General features: G+C 38.2%; 1 protein-coding gene across 5 annotated transcripts in view; it reads left to right on the forward strand.

The window, feature by feature from the left end:
* The first annotated feature begins 1,608 nt into the window (after positions 1 to 1,608).
* BLOC1S5 (biogenesis of lysosomal organelles complex 1 subunit 5) overlaps positions 1,609 to 18,494 on the forward strand; it is a 40,584-nt gene continuing 23,698 nt past the window's right edge. For all 5 annotated transcript variants that reach the window (XR_010023601.1, XM_063096930.1, XM_063096931.1 and 2 more), the window contains exons 1-2: positions 1,609 to 1,723; positions 8,381 to 8,463. Coding sequence is in view for 4 of the 5 variants with exons in the window: in XM_063096930.1 (XP_062953000.1) it covers positions 1,621 to 1,723; positions 8,381 to 8,463 (186 nt within the window). In the remaining variant the exon portion in view is untranslated. The remainder of the gene's footprint in view (positions 1,724 to 8,380; positions 8,464 to 18,494) is intronic.

Genomic DNA, 18,494 nt, shown 5'->3' on the forward strand with positions numbered 1-18,494 from the left:
CAGGCACTGCACTAATTGCTTTACAGGTATCTTCTTTAATCATCACAACAACAATGTAAGATGGATATTCTGTTGCCATTTACAGAAAAATCAATGCAAGCAAGTGGCTGAGCCAGAATTTAAATTCAATTCTGTCCTGTTCCAAAGTCTTAGCTACTGCAACCAGAGTTTCTTTTAACACTTCTGTCACATCAACGGGCAAATTTTGGAGGCAGAGCCCAGAATCTGCATTTTTTAAACAGCCTCACTAATGTATGAGAAGCATTCAACTTCACTGTATCACAGTGAGCTTTCTCAGGTTCTTCACTAGTTCAAAGATATTAAGACAGGCTTAGACGAAACTTAGTCTTGCAGGAGCAGGAGAAAGACTTGAATAAGGAAAGTGCCTAGAAGTAGGGAGAATAACAAAGGGCTTTAAAAAGAATTATGCTTTCTAGAGATTAATGCTAAAAGCTAGAGAAATGAAAGAGGCTAGAAAGGTTAGAAGCCGGTCCAACTATTTGCAATTAGCCGAATTCACATTTTATCTATTAATTCATCTGTTGTATGCCTCCTTGCCTTTGGCCTTATTATTTCCTCTGCTAGGAAACCCCAAGTTCCTTCTTCACCCCCACCCCACCCAGCTAACACCTTCTCATTTCAGGTCTGAGGACAAACATTTGCCTCTTCTGGGAAGCCTTTCCTGACTCCCTCATGCCCAGGTATCCCACATGTGTGCTGCACCTTCCTCCGTCCTATCGCTATAGGCCCTTTATTGTAAATGTTGGTTTATATTCCTTCTTCAGCACTGGACTGGGAGACCCTTGAGGGTTAAGGAAGAGAGGAGGGAGGAAGGGAGATTAGAGATGATTCTTAGAAAAAACCATTGGGTGAACAGAGGAGGTGAAGGAGCCACTGCAGCTGCACGTTGTTCTTTGTAAAGATTGAAGAGTTGTTGAGAATACAGGATGAACGTTACGGAGTTTATCAAAAGGCATGTTAGTCTCTTTGTGACTACGACAATTCAAAGCAGTCTAGCAAACCAGTCCCTTCCATAATTACATGTACAGTATTTTATCTTAGTGCATATGAAAAATGGCTGAAATTTTGTAAAAACAAATGCCAGAACAAGTATTTTTTTTTTAACATGGGCACGAGTGAGTCGGATACGTTACGCAAGTTACTTAACCTCTAACTCTGTTACTTAATTTGTTAGAAAAAAATGATAAAACTGGTCCCCCGAGTTGCTATGACGACCAAAAGTGACAACGCATGTCAAAATGCCTTAAAATATTGGTGACAGGTAATAGATAATATATTATACTACTACTATTAATATTATTCCATAACTGCACTTCCCCCCCCCGCCCCCAATCTCTCTAAACCACAATGAGTTCCTGTAGGTTTAGGAAGGATAACGGAGTTTAGCTTTAACTTTCAGGGACCTTCCTACTCGGCAGCATCAGCGTCTGAAGGCTCACACCCCTCCCTACGCTACAGGTGCCTTTCCCAACGGCCCGCTGGGTAGATTCGACTTCGCCGACTCCCTGTGATGACGCAATAAGCCCGCGCGCGCCTTGAAAACGGGCCGCAAGGTCTGCGCAGGCGCAGGGCGGCCGCGGGCGGGTGGAGTCGGTCGGAATGAGTGGTGGTGGGATAGAGGCTCCTGTGGGTTGTGAGGCCGCCCCGAGCGGCGGCGGCGGCAGGAAGACCCCAGCGGGTTCAGCGCACCTCGTTATCAAGGGTACGGAGTAGCAGGGCTGTCGTCCCTGGTGAATCCCAGCGCAGCCCCACCTCCCAGGCCGCCCTCTGACCCGGGCTGGCGCGCGCGCGCGTTTGTGCGGGATGGGGGAGAGGAGGTCGGTCCCCGCCTATATCCCCGCGCCGGATGCTTCCCACTAACGACCCGCTAACCCAGCTCCTCTTTCTTCCTCGCTCTCCTTGGCCGCACCCCGGGGCCATTAGGCCCGCCTCCTGTCCCCTCCCCAAGCCCAGGATTCCCGGGCACAGAGCTTCTCTGGACAGCCTCCCGACCCACCAGCAACGCAAAGGGCACCGAACTTGGGAGTCGGGAAGGGTTCGCGCTCCCAGGCAGTCGTTTAGGAGCTGTGTGACTTCGGGTCATTCTCTTTACCGCCTCTCCGACAGTCTGCCCCTGGGTCATGCGAGGAGTGAATGAGATAGCACTTAACGAAAGCATCCTAAAACACTTGAAAGCGTCGTACGCTTGGGCAGACGTCCATTTGTTCTGTCTGCTTTGAGCCGGGAGAAGGGTACAAACTAGACTCTAACAGAACCGGCTTTAGGTTCGATTCCCAAAGCTCACAACCACCCTGTTTCCTGCGGGAAGGTCTTTGCCAGTTAAGATACTGCACTTTCTCATCGCCGTCCTCCCTTAACCCTGTGGTTACCTGTCAGTCACCCATCTTTCATTGTGGAAGGCCTTATGCAATTTCAGAGTCTTTTTCAGCACCATCCAAGGAATGTACCTTCTTCGGTTGCTGCCTGATTCATTTAACCCGTACGTTTGTAGGCAGCCCCAGCACAGCTGCCTGTTGCTGTTTTTAGACTTTGTTTCAGATTGTCTCTTAAGTCTAATTAGGAGTGTGGGAGTGTTGCATGGGTATTACGACTAAATTAGAATAATTTATATGTGCGGTCTTAGTGAAGTACTAGTTTAAATTTTTTTAATTGGGGTAAAATTAACGTAACAAAATTTATCTTCACTTCTAAAGTGTACAGTTCATTGGTGTTAAGTACATTCACATTGTTGTGCAAGCATCATCACCATCTATGCACACTCTTTTCACCTTGCAAAACTTAAACTTTATATATATTAAACAATTCTCCATTCCCTCCTCTACCGAGCCCCTGACAACCACCGTTCTATTTTTTGTGTCTATTAATTTGGCTACTCGGTACTTCACGTAAGTGGACTCATAGTAGTTGTCCTTTTGTGACTGGCTTTTTAAATTTAGCATAATATCTTCAGTGCGCATACATGTTGTGGCATGTGTTGGAATATTCTTAAAAAATATTCCTTTGCATGTATGTATCTTTTCAACTGCCATTGAACGTTTGGGTAAATTCTATCTTTTGGCTGTTGTGAATAATGCTTTCAGTTCTTTGGGGTGTGTGTGTGTGTGTGTGTGTACAATTCAGTTCTTTGGGGGGTGTGTGTGTGTGTGTGTACACAATTCAGTTCTTTGGGTGTGTGTGTGTGTGTGTGTGTGTGTGTACAATTCAGTTCTTTGGGGTGTGTGTGTGTGTATGTGTGTGTGTGTACAATTCCCAAAAGGAATTGTTGGATCATGTGGTAATTCCATTTTTAGATTTTTGAGGAATTGTCATACTGTTTTCCATACTGGCTGCACCATTTTACATTCTCACCAACAGTGCAGAAGGGTTCCGATTTCTCCACATCTCAACAATGCTCGTTTTCTTTCTTTGGCAGTAGCCATCTTACTGAGTGTGAGATGGTGTCTCATTGTGGTTTTGATTTGCATTTCCTTAATAATTAGTGATGTTAAGCATCTTTTCATGTGCTTATTGTCCATTTTATATCTTCTTTAGGGAAATGTCTGTTCAAGTCCTCTGCTCATTTTTTAATCGAGTTGTGTTTTTTGTTGTTGTTGAGTTGTAGTTTTTTATGTATTCTGCATCTTCACCCCTTTTCAGAGACATGATTTGCAAATATTTTCTCCCATTCTGGGGGTTGCCTTCACTCTGTTGATGGTGTCCTTTGATGCACAGAGTTTTAATTTTGATACAGTACTTTTTTAAAAAAGATAATTCAGTGCTGTATTGTATACTTGAAATTTGCTAAGACAATAGATCATAAGTGTTCTCAGCACAAGGGAAAAAATGGTAACTGTGATGCGACGGATGTGTTAATTAGCTTAATTGTGGTAATCAGGTCACAATGTATATGTATATTATATTAAATCATTGTGTTATATAATTTTAAATGTGAACAATTTTTATTTGTCAATTCATACCCCAATAAAGCTGGTGCAAGTTGGGGGAGAGGGAAAAATTAAAAAATAGAAGTTAAGAGACAAAAAAAGATAATTCCAGGGGAGTTTTCAAGTTAATCTGAAATTAGGTCTAGAAGTTGACTCTAACTGAAATAGAGTCTAATTGAAAATACGTCTAGAACTTCTTTTATGGGACCGTTCACTCTTTTCATTCTGAAGACAATGATTTTTAGTTCATCTTATTTTAAGACTGTCAACTATAGACAGATATTTGTTGAATTTTATTGCTGGGATTTAGTGAAAAGGAAACATTTAATAGATCATTTTAATACTTGTGCCCTGGATCTTCGAGGGTTTCTGCTACATAGGTGGGTGTCAGAAGGAGAGGATGGGAGACGGGAGGCTTTCTGGAGGATGGCAAGTCTGGTTTGAGTCTTGAAGAATGAAATGTTAGCAGTTGAGAAAAAAAGGGCAAGGGTATTTTGGACTTAGTTGGGAACAGCATGAGCAAAGGCACAGAGGCCTGAACCAGCATGACAAGTGAGTTTAGGAAACTACTACAGTGTGACTAAGAAAAGTGAGTCTACTGGAAAACAGACGATAGAGGACGTGCCTTTTCAAGGAGATTGGACTTATTCTTGAATGGCAGTGTTAAGTACAAGAGCCATGTGGTTGGATTTGTATTTTAAATAGAGCACTCAGGCAGATAGTCATACTCATGGTTCGGGGACTCGGTATTTGTGAATTCGCTTTCTAGCTAAAATGATTTTGTAACCCCCAAATCAGTATGGGTGGTGCTTTCATGGTCATTTGCATATGTGCAGAGCAGAGCAAAGTTGAAGTCACCTGACTCCCACATTCCAGCTGGGGTTAAACAAGGCGACACTCTCTTTGTCTCAGCTCTCATATTGTAAACAAGTGTCCTTTTTGATTTCTATTTAGGGCAATGTTTTTGACATTTTTGTGCTTTTTGTTGGTGATTTTTCTGTTTAAAGTGGCCCTCAGGCATATGCTGCTGTACTATGTAGTGTTTCTAAGTGCAGAAGACTTCCAAGTGCCTTACAGAGAAAACACTTGTGTTAGGTAAGCTTTGTGCAAGCTTGAGTTATAGTGCGATTGGCTTTGAGTTCAATATTAGTGAATCAACAGTCCAGAAAAAGAAAGAGGAAATGCACTGATCTGTATGTAAGGCTAAAGTAACCTGCTAAAGTAACATTTACAGTGTGTGATGAAGCTATGAAAAAGATGGAAAAGTGGCAGTTTGAGGATTCATGATATGACAGCTGATTTTAAAAAAGTGTAGCAGACAGCATTGTTGTGAGGCTTAAGGCCAAAGAAATTTATGATTGTTATTACCCAGGGTCAAGAAAACGTTAAACCCTTCTCCTGGCGTGAAAAATATAAAAGTTGCAGGCGAGGCAGGTTCTACATATTGGGAGTCTGTGGAAGAATTTTAGAAATACCTGCTTAGAAACAGAGGGGACATTGGTGGGGGGGAGGGAGGAGGGAGGGAGGTTTTGGTGAGGGGCAACAATAATCAGCCACAATGTATATCAACAAAATAAAATAAAATAAAATAAAAAGAAATACCTGCTTAGTTTTATACAGGAAAAGGGTTATGTGGAAAAGCAGGTTCTCAATACTGATGAGACCCGTGTGTTTTACAAGATGTGACACAAATGGCTTTTCAGTTGGCAAAAACGTGTGTGGCTGGAGGCTTGTAGGAACTTAATACTGTCTTTCCTTTAGGAGCAGTAGTTCCGTAGTTACTGGTTCCATATTCTTGGTGATGTTATAGAACATAACTACTACAAATAATGAGAATTGACTGCCTAAGGAGTGAGTTATAGAGAGGTGTGACTGTCTCTGTTGAAGTAGTCTAAGTGGGATGAGCAGGGATGGAGTTAAGTGTTGAGGAAGGATAACATCTATCTGGTGACACTATGGGTGTTATCAGAAAAAATGCTATTTAGTAAATTGTTCTTTATGATATGCAAAGACGTCCACATTCAGGGCCAATGGAAAAGATTCTGCCTTTATTAGAGAATGAGAGGTCTGCATTTCCCTGTGTTTTGCTTGCCTCTATCTTTTGTGTGAAGGGGTATTTGTCCCAGTTTAGGTTATGAACTTTTGGAGAATAAAAGATTATTTCTTAGTTACCTTGTATGAAGGTACTTTAAAAAGTTTGTGGAAAAAATAGAATTAAAAGATAATTTGACTCTTTCCGAGAACTTCTTGAAGTACCCTTGTATATCAAACAACGAAAGCATGCTTTGCGTGTGTAGTAGGGCTAGAGAAGGACTTATATGAAAATCTGTACCTTATATTTAAGTTAGGAGAATTTACATGTAACCCTGAGACTTCTACAAATTTTGAATTATTATAGTGTACTGATTTTGTTGTTATGATGTTATAATGAAACTAGTTAGTGGCTTAATTTCTATGGTAATGGGTATTTGATAATCTTTTTTCCTCCATATTTTTACTATCTTAAATTTTGGAGTACAGTTGGTGTTTTAGAAGTGATCATTATCCATTTCTAAACAGAATTGGATGCTCTCTCCAAAGCCTAAGTAAATTCCCATTATATCAGGCCACAGATGCAGATTTCCCCAAATCAGCAAACGTTATCTGCTTCTCAGCCATGTAGAAAAATGCTTGTTACACCATATATCCTCTGTGTATAATATGAATAATTTGGTCTCTGAGATACTCACTGGAGGAGAAAGGTAATTTCAGGACAATGTGGTGAGCAGTATGATAAAAGTATATGCCTGGGTACTCCATGAAACCTGGGAGGAAGGTGGATGGAATGAATGTTAATTTCAAGGAACAGTGAGTCTGAGCGGTTTTGAAGGAATAGTAGGGATTAGGTAAAGTGGAGTAGTTGGGGACGCAGCTACAGTAGTGGCAGCAGTATGACCGAACCATGGCAAGGATGCACAGGGCAGCATGGTGTGTTTGGAAAACTGCAGGTTGTTCATAATTGCTGACGTGGGGGGATGAGGCTTGAATCAGATCACAGAGGACCTTAGATGGGCTTCCAGGAAGCTTGGACTTTGTCCTCTTGGCCAGTTGTTGTGCTTCAGAGACACTGGTGTTCATTGAGATGTGAATAGGTATTCTTTGCAAAGTAGGTTCTCTGATCAAATAAGGCCCATAAACTCCTGCATACTCTACCCTTCACTTGAGCATTCATAACTCATATTTGCATACTACAGGCTCCCAGAAGATGTGAGCTGAAGAAACCTAACTTGATTTTATCTAATGTCTCCCAAACTTAACTAAGCATAGAACTTTCATTTTTTTTAGTGAACTCCTATTATCTTCTTACAGAAATGTCTGGGTAATGAATTGGTGAAGAATTCAAGCAAGAATATTAGGGTACTTCAGAAAGTTTGTGGAAAAATGGAATTAAAAGATAATACAAATTTTTCCATGAACTTTTTGAAATACGCTCATAATGCTTTTATTTATATTTTTTCTACTTAGCATACTTCACAAGATGTAGCCTAATAAATTCACTAGAGAATTGAAATTGCCCCATAGCATGTCTGCAAAAATCAAAATTTGAGGAACAGAGTACAAAGGAATGAACATGAATGATACATATTCTTATTTGATTTGATTATTAGATTTGATTTCGCCAAGAATTTTAAGGTTTACATCTTAAACTACATAATTGTTACTGAGAAGAATGAATAGACTGACTCACCAAAAACAATTAAAATTCAGAACTTTTTAAATTATAACTTTTTCAAACCTATCAAAAAGTAAAGAGACTTATAATGAACATTCACCACCCATCTTAATAAATAAATCATGACAAGCCCCACTGTGTACCATGCTGTAATTGCATTCGCTGCCTCCCCCAACCCTAATGGTAATTTGGTGTTTATCATTCTCATTCATTTCCTTACAGTTTTATTGCTTCTCTATGTGTCCCAAAAGGAAGCATCATTATGCATATTTTTAAGGTTTATGTAAATGGCATTAATCCTTCTGAAACTTGCCTTTTCAACATTATATTTGTAGGATTTATCTATGTTGGCATGCGTAACTCTGGTGTATTCATTTTTACTCACTGGTTTATAGTATTCCACCCTATGAGTATGTTTAGAGTGTTCCCTTTTGACATTATATGCATGCTGTAGTAAGCATTTAAAAATGCCTTATTCATTTATGCAAGAGGTTTTTTTAGATTACATACCTAGGCATGAAATTGCTAGGTATACATGTCTTCAACTTTAATATTGCCCAGTTGCTCTCAAAAGAAGTTATACCAATTTAACACACTAGCATGGATGAGATTTCCTTTTAATCCTTAATCTAAACTGGATTTTAACCTTCATCTATTCATGGGGAAGGGGAAGAGTTATGCCACTTAGTATGGATTAACCCTGGATTTCATTTTATCTTTATAGATCTTGGAGAAATTCATTCAAGGCTTTTGGATCACAGACCAGTTATTCAAGGTGAAACTCGTTATTTTGTAAAAGAATTTGAAGTGAGTATTTAAAATTTATTTTATAAAAATACTGCTGTAATTGTTAGTGTGTAAGATATAAAAGGGAAATTCCCTAGTTTTAAAGTCTGATTTGAGTTCATGGGTTCAAAAAATGTATAAAGTAAAAGTTGTGAAGAGGTAAAAATGTTTGTTTTTTAATGGTGCCTACTCTGGGGTATATAATGTCTGTCAATGTCAGTATTTTTATCTATAAAATGAGATATAGTGAAAAAGAGATTTTAGAAATTGATGGGCCTGAGTTTTCCAGACCCATATTCTATGTTTTTTTCTCAGTTGGGGCATCAGTACCCACTCAAGCACTCAAGTTCAAACTTAAGAAGCATCCTTGGCTGTTCCCGCCTCTTTAGGGCTCACATTTAGTGACCAACTCTTCTAGATGTTATGTCATAAATTTCCATTCCTTCTCAGTGGTGTGCCTGCTTTATCAACTAAGTCAAATCCAGTTTTCACCCTGCTGCCAGAGTGATCTAACATTCTTTCACTTCTTAAAACCCTGTGATAATATTTGTCATGTACAGGATAAAGTCTAGGCATTTCTCTATGACCTGGCCCCTGCCTTTCTAGCTTCACCACCCACCACTGTTCATTTTGCATGCTATGTTCCAGCCTTAGTGATGCACCAACATGCCATCCTGTTTCATATTACTGCAGTTTCATATTACTATAGTTTTTCACATGCATAATTGGTTAACTGTGTATTAAACAGTAACTTCCCAAGGTACTATTGTGTAGACGGTAAATGGTGTTACACAAACAATTTCGTGATTCTGTATAAGTTAGAGTTCTATTTTTAAATGAGACTCTGACCAAGCAGGCAGCAGGGTGTCAAACCTGCCAAAAGGAGAGAACCTTTTTTTTTTTTTCTTTTTTTTGGTCGTTTTTTCGTGACCGGCACTCAGCCAGTGAGTGCACTGGTCAGTCCTATATAGGATCCGAACCCGCGGCGGGAGCGTCACCGCGCTGCCAGCGCAGCACTCTACCAAGTGCGCCAGGGGCTCGGCCCAGGAGACAACCTTTTAATAAACCCTTAAAACTATAGAAAGCTGGTAATAAAGAGCACTCAGGGTAGAGGGACAGATCTGTAGCATTAGACAACCATTTCTGGTTTCAGCAGACTCTCTGACACAAAAACTGCATAATAGTGACTTCCCAGGGCTGTTGTGAAGATTAAAGACCTGTATGCAAGTGTGTGTCTTAGAATATTGTCTGGTACATAGGAACAACTGTTAGCTATTGTCATCATCATCATCATTTCTAGTGTATAAGAATAATGTAGGACACAGAAAATTATTCATTTCCCTTATCATGCTATGCAAAAATTGTTACCAGTTCCTGAGAGAATAAAGCAGAAATTTCTATACAAACTTGCTATGAGTCCTTTATAGTGTATTGTATAAATACTTTAAAAAATTGTATTGAATGTTCCATATATAGAGTGTGGGTTTAATTATCCTTAAATGTAGGAATTATATTTGATTCTTCTTTTTCCTTCACTTCAACAGCCAGACTATCAGCAAGCCTACCTCAAAAACGTATCTTATTTTTTTTTTTTAATTTTATTTTATTTATTTTTTTTTTTATTTTATTTTGTCGATATACATTGTAGCTGATTATTGCTCCCCATCACCAAAACCTCCCTCCCTTCTCCCTCCCCCCCTCCTCCCCAACAATGTCCCTTTCTGTTTGCTTGTTGTATCAACTTCAAATAATTGTGGTTGTTATATCTTCTCCCCCCCCCCCCGGTTTGTGTGTGTGTGTGTGTGTGTGTGTGTGTGTGTGTGAATTTATATATTAATTTTTAGCTCCCTCCAATAAGTGAGAACATGTGGTATTTCTCTTTCTGTGCCTGACTTCAAAAACGTATCTTAAATCTTTGTACTTATCCCTCTTGCCACTACCCCCACCCTAATCTAGCCCACCTGGACACCTGCAGTAGGCTGCTACCTGATCTCCCTGCTTTCAGTCTTATCTCTGAAATAATTTTTCCCATACGGTAGCCAAATGATCTGTAAACCTGAATATACCACACCTTTGCTGAACCCTCTCCCCATGGCTTCTCTTCATGCTTGCAGTACAGCTCAGTACCTTAGCTATGCTTAAAAGTCCTGGATGATCTCTGACTCCTGCTTGTCTTTCAGATTTTATTGTACTCAATTCTTCACATACTGTGCTTCAGCCACATTTTCTTTCTTTTCTTCAGTACATTTACAATCCAGTAATCATGGTTATTCCTGTAGCAGCAATTCCATCTTCCTAAAAGCCTCCTTCACCCCATTTTTTGTGTGGCCCTCTTTTTTGTTTAGATTACAGTTTAAGTATTACCTGTATTTTTTAATCCAAAGCAGTCACCAAGGTGCTCTATCATGTCTCCCTAATTTACTTCTTTATATAGCACTATATTTGTTTTCTAATGCTATTTAACGAATTACCACAGCTTAAAACAACACCCGTTTGTTAGCTCAGATTTCTGTGGGTCAGAAGTCTGGGCACAGCATGGCTGCAATCTCAGCTCTGGGTTTCATAAAGCTAAAAGCAAGTTGTTGAGCAGGGTGCATTCTCTTGGGGCTTGGGGTTCTCTTCCTAACTCATGTGCTTGTGGCAAAACTCAGTTCCCTGCTGTGGGAGCCACTCTCGTCTCCTAGAGTTCACCCACATTACTTGCCACATGGCCCTTCCGTCTTCAAAGCCAGAAATGGAGAGTCTCCTTCACGTGGAATTCTGCTTGTGCGTCAGCTCTCTCTTGCCCAGAAGAGACCTTGTCCTTGTTAGAGACTCACCTGATAAGTCAGATCCAGCAAGGATTCTCTCTCTTTATTAAAGTTACCTGATTTGGGACCTTTAATTACATCTGCAGAATCCCTTCACAGCAGCATCTAGATTAGCACTTGATTGAATTAACTGGGAGAAGGTATGTGTGTGCACTGGGAGTGGGGCTCATGGGGGCCATTTAAAATTCTGTCCACCACAAGCACTTACAACTACCTATTGTTTTTCTTGTTATTTACTAGTTTATTGCCTCTCTTCCTTCATTAGAATACAGGTACCATGAGAGTAGGGACACATTTCTTACTCTCTATTGTATTTAAAATGCCTGAAACAGTGTCTGATACATTATAGGTGTTTAGTATACAAGTAGCAGAGCTTGGATTAAAACTTGGGTTTTTTTGATATGCAGTGCCCTTTATGTAAGTCATATTTTTTTGTTAGTCTGCTTAACTTAAATACTGAATGGTTTTTATTAAAAAGTTTATAAATGAACCTCAAAATCTATGTTAAAAGAAGCATAAAGTTTTAGAATTAGGATGGATTCTCTAATCCGTCCACCTCATTTCATAGAAACTGAGCTCAGAGACGGAAAGCAATAAGTGAAAAGTCATACAGCTAATTAATGGCTGAGTTATCCCTGGAATACAAGTGTCATTTTTATATTGGTATCTTTTAAATAATGTAGATGGTTTCCATGGAAGGGCTATACAAGTAAAAATGGGTCTTGAATGGAAGATGAAAGAAGAATTACTTGTATGCTTTTTGAATATGTTCCGATCGCTTCCTGTTGAAGCCAGCACTTCTTTTAACTCTACAGAGTTTTGAGTTTTTATGAGTATTAAATGATATATCATTTTTAAATCCCTGGTATATAGGTGTTAGACACGTGTTGATAATTGTCATTGCTAAGAGAAAGGTGGTAGCAAGTATAACCAAATAAAAATGTATTAATTCAGAATTTACAATAACTTGAATGTTTGGGTTTAATTTTTAATATCTTTAGGGAAAATAGGGATTAGCTAAGCAAATGGCATAAGCATTATCTTAGAAAAATATTTACTAAAGAATAAAATTTTCACACTGGGGATGGATAGATACAAGCTTATTATATAGTCAAACAAAATGTTTGGAGCACTTATTTTGTGTGAGGCATAATGTGAGGACCTAGTAATATATCGGAGAATAAGAGAGACACAGACCCACCTGTCATGAAGCACGGCGTTCTCATATTGCCTTGAAGAATGTTCTCTGAAGGACTCAAACATATTTTGTCAGCTGAATTTGAGTTGCTTTTGTTGAAAAGTATTTGATCTAGTTTTTCACACAATGACCTTCCCACTTGGTCTTCCCAAGGACTCAGTGTAGCACAGAAACTCTCCTAAACCTCAGATTCAGCTGCCTTTTCTCTATATTATGCTAATATTTCCTCTCAAATTAGAAGGAAAAACCTGAAAGTATTTTAGAGACTTTAGATTTGAATATATTTCTGTATTACTTACAATTCTTTTCTGTCTTGGCCCAAACAATAATATCCTGTATTTAATAAAAGTGGCCTTTGCCCAGAGTGTCGTTGTTGGTCAGGGAGGAGTGGTGAAGCCGAGCCATCTGTACCCCATGAAGTTTCATCTTTTTTATACTATTTAAATGTAGTTCACTTTAAGAAAACTGGCTAGCATTTAAAACTAAAGTTGTTTATATATTTAAAAGATTTTAGGTATATGGCAACAATTATCTATTTTTATATATAAAATTTTATTTGTAAAAGAAGAGAGTGCCCACATGGTGGCAGCGTTACTTAAATTATTAAGTACTGTTAGAATATTTTAAGCTTTCTTTTTTATTTTCTTACCATTTAAGGACTTTCTCCCACTTTATGCAAATTTTTTCCCCTTGATTCCAATGAACATTATGAACAGAGAGAGATTCAGAAGAATCTGACTTCTCAGGTAGAGTACTTCCAGTGAGTATCAGGGTAGTAGTATCAGTGGCTATAATCATTGTCCTCTGTGCCATTATCTTACTAGCCATGATCTTTCTCATGTGGAGCAGAAAAGAGACTAATGTTAGTCAACAAGTTTATAGAGTGTACAGTCCTGTGCAAGTTGCTTATTTAGTTCTTTGCAAATTTCATTTATTTAATGCTTTATTGAATAATTGTTGAATACCTAGGTATATCAGAAAGGGATGTGTTTACTTATTTTTCTTTCACAATATCCAGAGTCCAGATTTAGATAGCCTAGGGCTGGTATAGTATCCCAACAGTGTCAGCTTTTCTTCCAACTTTACCTTCTATCTTTCCGGGGTGTTTCCTTTATCCTATGCTTACAAGGTAGCTTTTGGAGCTCCAGCCATTACATCTGTATTTCATGTAGCAAAAAGGAGGGCAGGTGGGCAGCAGCTAGCAATCTCTTACAGGTGCATTGCCACTGCAAGTAAAATCTGAGTGTTGATAGCAAGAAAGAAGAGAATGGATGCAAAAATATTTGTCGTACCAGATGTATAAAAATAAATAAGAAACAACCCGTACCTCCAGAAAGTTTACAGTCTAGGGAGAAGGACATATAAAAAAAGTGTGGTAAAGGCATGATTATAGTGATAAAATAAGCACACAGTACTCGAGAGCTCCGAGGAGGAAACAACTCCAGAAACAACCCCCAGCAGGACTCTGAAGAAAATTGTCATAGAAGTGGTGATGGTTGAGCTGAGAAAGAAAAATAGATATTAGGAAAAATAGAGGAAATGGTTAAAATTAGAGTCAAAAGAAAAGTGTTCACTAAGTGCAGTAACTGTAGGATTTAGGAGTGATTGTGTTAATGAGTTCAAATATGGGTTAAATTGATCTAGAGAAAATTCCTTAAAAGGTAACTAGCACAAACTAGAATTTCGCTTGACAGCTCTCATTTTTAGTTAGAGAAACTTGTCAGATTATTAAATATCAGTTTAAAGCATCATGTTATTAGCGCATGTAATGTAGCATGTAATAAATATATGATTCATAGTGTGATAGAAAATTTTAAATTATATCAGTCTTTCCTTTTCTCTCTAATACTATCAAATTACATCTTTAGTGTAAATATTATAGTAACTGGAGTGATATTATTAATAATTGCTAACATTTTTAGTGGCAGGCACTTTTTTAAGCACATTACATGAACACTGTCCTTAAATTCAGCTCAAGAGAAATTAACTATATATAATTTTATGGAGTGTTACACATCAGAAACCAAGCTTCTTGAGTGCTGAGCTCTGTTCTGAGAATTTTCACCCCACAGAATATATATATATATAAAAACAAACAGATGTTAGTTATGTACTTTCCTTTTGTGATAGGTGTCAGCAGTACTCCTCAGACAAAAATATCAGCATAAAAACATGCATATATCAGATGGTAAGTTTAAGGGAGGAGACTACTTCTAATATTCTATCTTGTATAACACTATCACAGGGTCTATTTATTGTTTAAATAAGTTATTGTAAGTGGGCTGTTAGACAGGTGTGGCTACTAATTCATTTACTGCAGTGTGTGACTACCAGTTTGCCTGCTGCAGTAAATAACCCTTCAAATAACTGGTTCTTCACTTAAATATGTCATGGACTCCTTTGAGAATTCCACCCCGCACCCCCCCACACTCCTGAAAAATGCATACAGGATATATGTATTCAATTTGACTACAATTTTAAGGGGATCCTAGAACCCTAAAGCTCATCCATGGACTCCAGAATAAGAACCTTTCCTCTGAGTGCAGCTGCAGAGCTCCCGTCTCTGTTCTTAGTATTTGAATTGAGAGACCATTCTTTTGCATGTTAATAAAGAAGTTTGTCTACTGTAAGGAATGCAGTATTTTTCTCTACACTTGATTTTTCCAAATTCCAATGCCATCTGGAGAAGATGGCAGCAGCAGTGGCATAGTTTTTTGTTTTGTTTTTTTCCCTTCAAATCTGTCTATAAAAACAGAGCAAGTAGGATATCAAAACCAAGCAATATCTATAATAAAACCAGGTGACAAGGTATCACCAAAATACCAAATGGCCAAATCACCAACAGCTAAAAGGCTTCTGTGGTATCAGAAACTTCCAGAGGAAGTGGAGGGAAGGCAGAGGGACTTGTGAGGGCCTTGAGTACAAGAAAACCTCAAAATTCCCATACTTGGAAAGCTTGATGGGCCATTCGGAGAATAGCTGTAGAAACTGGGAGGGGACTTCAGAGGCTCCAACTTACCAGTGAGTGCCAGGGCTCCACAGGAAAGTCTTATGGTGCTAAAGCAGTCTGGAGGTTTGAAACTCACAAACCAAAACACCCTTTCAGGATGAGGCCCTGCACTGTGGAGAAACTATAGGAAATTGAGTACTTTATGAAACAGCAAAAAAGGGAGTTCTATAATTTTGAGTTTAGAAAGGCTATCCTGACTACCTCTCGCTTGTAAAAAATAGAGGAAAATTAATTTCACTTAAAATTAAGCCAGGGTCAAATCCCATACAAATGTATTAGAAGATAAAGAGCAGAATAATGTCCCTCGAGAAAATAAAGTAAGAAAGATATGACCACAAAAAAAGATAAAAATCATAACCTAGTATTTTAAAATGAGATTAGGGAGCATAAGAAAATCACACTAGGTTAGAGTGCAGTGCTGTAACACCAAGGTCGTGGGTTCAGATCCTCGTACCAGCCAGGCACAAGAAAAAAACAAAAATACAGAAGCAAGGAAAGAATGATATAAGTAAGAATCAGAAAAACTCAGAAATGATTGGATAAAATAAAAATAGAAAAAATAAAAGGTAAGGTGAGAGAATTCAGGAAAAAGAAATGTTAAAAATTATTTCAGAAGTGAAAACTAAACTAGAAGGAGCACAAGAGTAAACGAACAAAATGGATAGTCCTCAAGTGAAACTGAAAATAGAAAGGTTTAAAATTGAAAAGACTTGGCTAAAGAGATAATAAAGATTCAAGAGACAGGAATGATTATTGATAAGTATCAACGATCCAATATATGTGTGATGATGAGCCCCCAGAGAAGAAAACCAAAACTCAAAAAGATTTTACTGAAATAAACGTACTATTGAAATTATATTGGACACACTACTTTTAAGGAAAATTAACCCGGAACAACCAACACTGAGACATTTTCCAATAAATCTATTGAACTTTATAGAAAAAGAATCCTTTTGGCATCCAGGCAAAATGAATAAGTCCATTATAAAGGGAAGAAAAGCCAGTGTTAACAGATATATCTGTCTTATGCTGAAAGATAAAGTAACAGCCAGGGATTTTATATCTAGCCAAACTGACCCTCAGGTATAGGGACCACAGACTCACTATTAGGGTGATGCATGGACTCTCGGAATATTGTTCAAATGAGCCTTTCCTGAGGAATGGAATATACAGCAGAATGAGCTTCAGATAACCATAATGATTAGAGAGGCTTCCTAACAGCAGTTGGTAAGCGTTCAGTATATACTTATAAAACTAACAATGGTTATAAGAGAGGCAGTGTGTCATGCAGAGACTTTGTGTTATGACAGTGCAGATACAGTACAGCTATCAGAAAATGGAAGGAAATGGGGAGGGTGTATGAACGGTAGGATGTCTGCACTGGTTGCCTTATAAATATTAACCAGGAGTAAAATTGAATCCTAAGGGATAGGGTAAAGCTAGGGAAAGAAAATATTATCACCTAATATTAATATTGTTTATAGTTGGGAAGCAGTAGACAATAGCTAAAAAAATTGAAGGTATTATATAGAAGGGTATTATATAAAGTTTTAGTGTAAACATAACCATGAGAACAAAAATGCCAAGTTTTCTAAATACTGAAAGATGTATCAAAAAGAGAGAACAAATAGACCATATGACCACATAGAGAAAGATTATGTACATTAAGTGTGTGTGTGTGTGTGTGTGTGTGTGTGTTTATGAATTTGACTTATGAAGTGAAATAAGAATCATGTTTCTGTGTAAGAAGGAAGAAATTAAAATATATATATACTCTTACACATATATGTCTGACAGAGTTTGGATGTGTTGTCCCCACCAAAACTCATGTGGAAATGTGATCCCCAATGTGGCAGTTTTGGGAGCTGTTTGAGTCATGGGGGTGGATCCCTCATGAATGGATTAATACTCTCCCTGGGGAAGGAGGGGTAGTGAGTAAGTTCTCACTCTGTTAGTTCCCACAAGAGCTGGTTGTTTAAAAAGATCCTGGCACCTCCCCTCACTCTCTCTTGCTGCCTCTCGCCCTGTGATCTGCTTGTACCTGATGGCTGCCTGCTGCTTTCTGCCATGAGCAGAAGCAGCCTGAGGCCCAGGCCAGATGCAGCTGTCCCAGAATTGTAAGGCAAATAAACCTCTGTTGTTTATAAATTACCCAGTTTAGGTATTCTGTTACAGCAACAGAAAAATGGACTAATACAATATGTATATACAATTTTTTATATATATATATATATATTTTCAAATGTGTATGTATATATGCACATATGTATGTGGATGTATATCCTTATACTTAAAACAGTGGTTGGATAAATTTTTTAAAATAATTGCCTAAAGAGAGTGTTGGAGGGAATAGGGTAGAAAGGATAGGGACAGAAGCTAGACTTCTGTGAATATATTTTATTATGCATATGTAGTTTGGTACTCATGTAAATATTTTACATAATTTAAAAGAAAATTAGACTTTAAAGAGCAATCCATAAAAATCAAGTAAAATGTAAAGAAGCAAACCTGTGTTTCTAGGTGGTGACATCGCTACTCAAAGTGAAATTGTTCCAAATAACTTTAGAACAAAGTGATTTGACTCTACCTTCCTAGTGGAATATACTTCCAAAACAAAAGCTTAAAAAAAAGCACCTTAAACTCTTTTTAGTAATCATTTTGTTGATGCTAGCATTGGTGTTATTTGATTGAATCAGTAATAAAGCAAATAAGTAATTATGTCGGCGTTTTCAGAACTGGAAAGAAACAGATAAGGCAGAGGAAGTAATTAAAAATTATGTAGTTCTGAATTTGTCTATCAGTATGAACTCAAGATGTATCTTTCCTTTTTTAAAAAATACTTATTTCCTAGCCTTGTCCCCTGAAAGTTTAGAAATAATGACCACTCCAGTAGCACTGAGCAATCCTAGTACTGTGTATAAGTTCCATTTCTCAATTCCAAAGGTGGTTGGAGACATGCTGATTCCAAGTCCAGAGCAGGAGATGGACAGGATGAGTCTGGAGCATCAGGTCATACCAGAAAGCAAAGAAGCTA

The sequence above is a fragment of the Cynocephalus volans genome, chromosome 5 (assembly GCF_027409185.1).
Source record: "Cynocephalus volans isolate mCynVol1 chromosome 5, mCynVol1.pri, whole genome shotgun sequence".
NCBI classification, from domain to species: domain Eukaryota; kingdom Metazoa; phylum Chordata; class Mammalia; order Dermoptera; family Cynocephalidae; genus Cynocephalus; species Cynocephalus volans.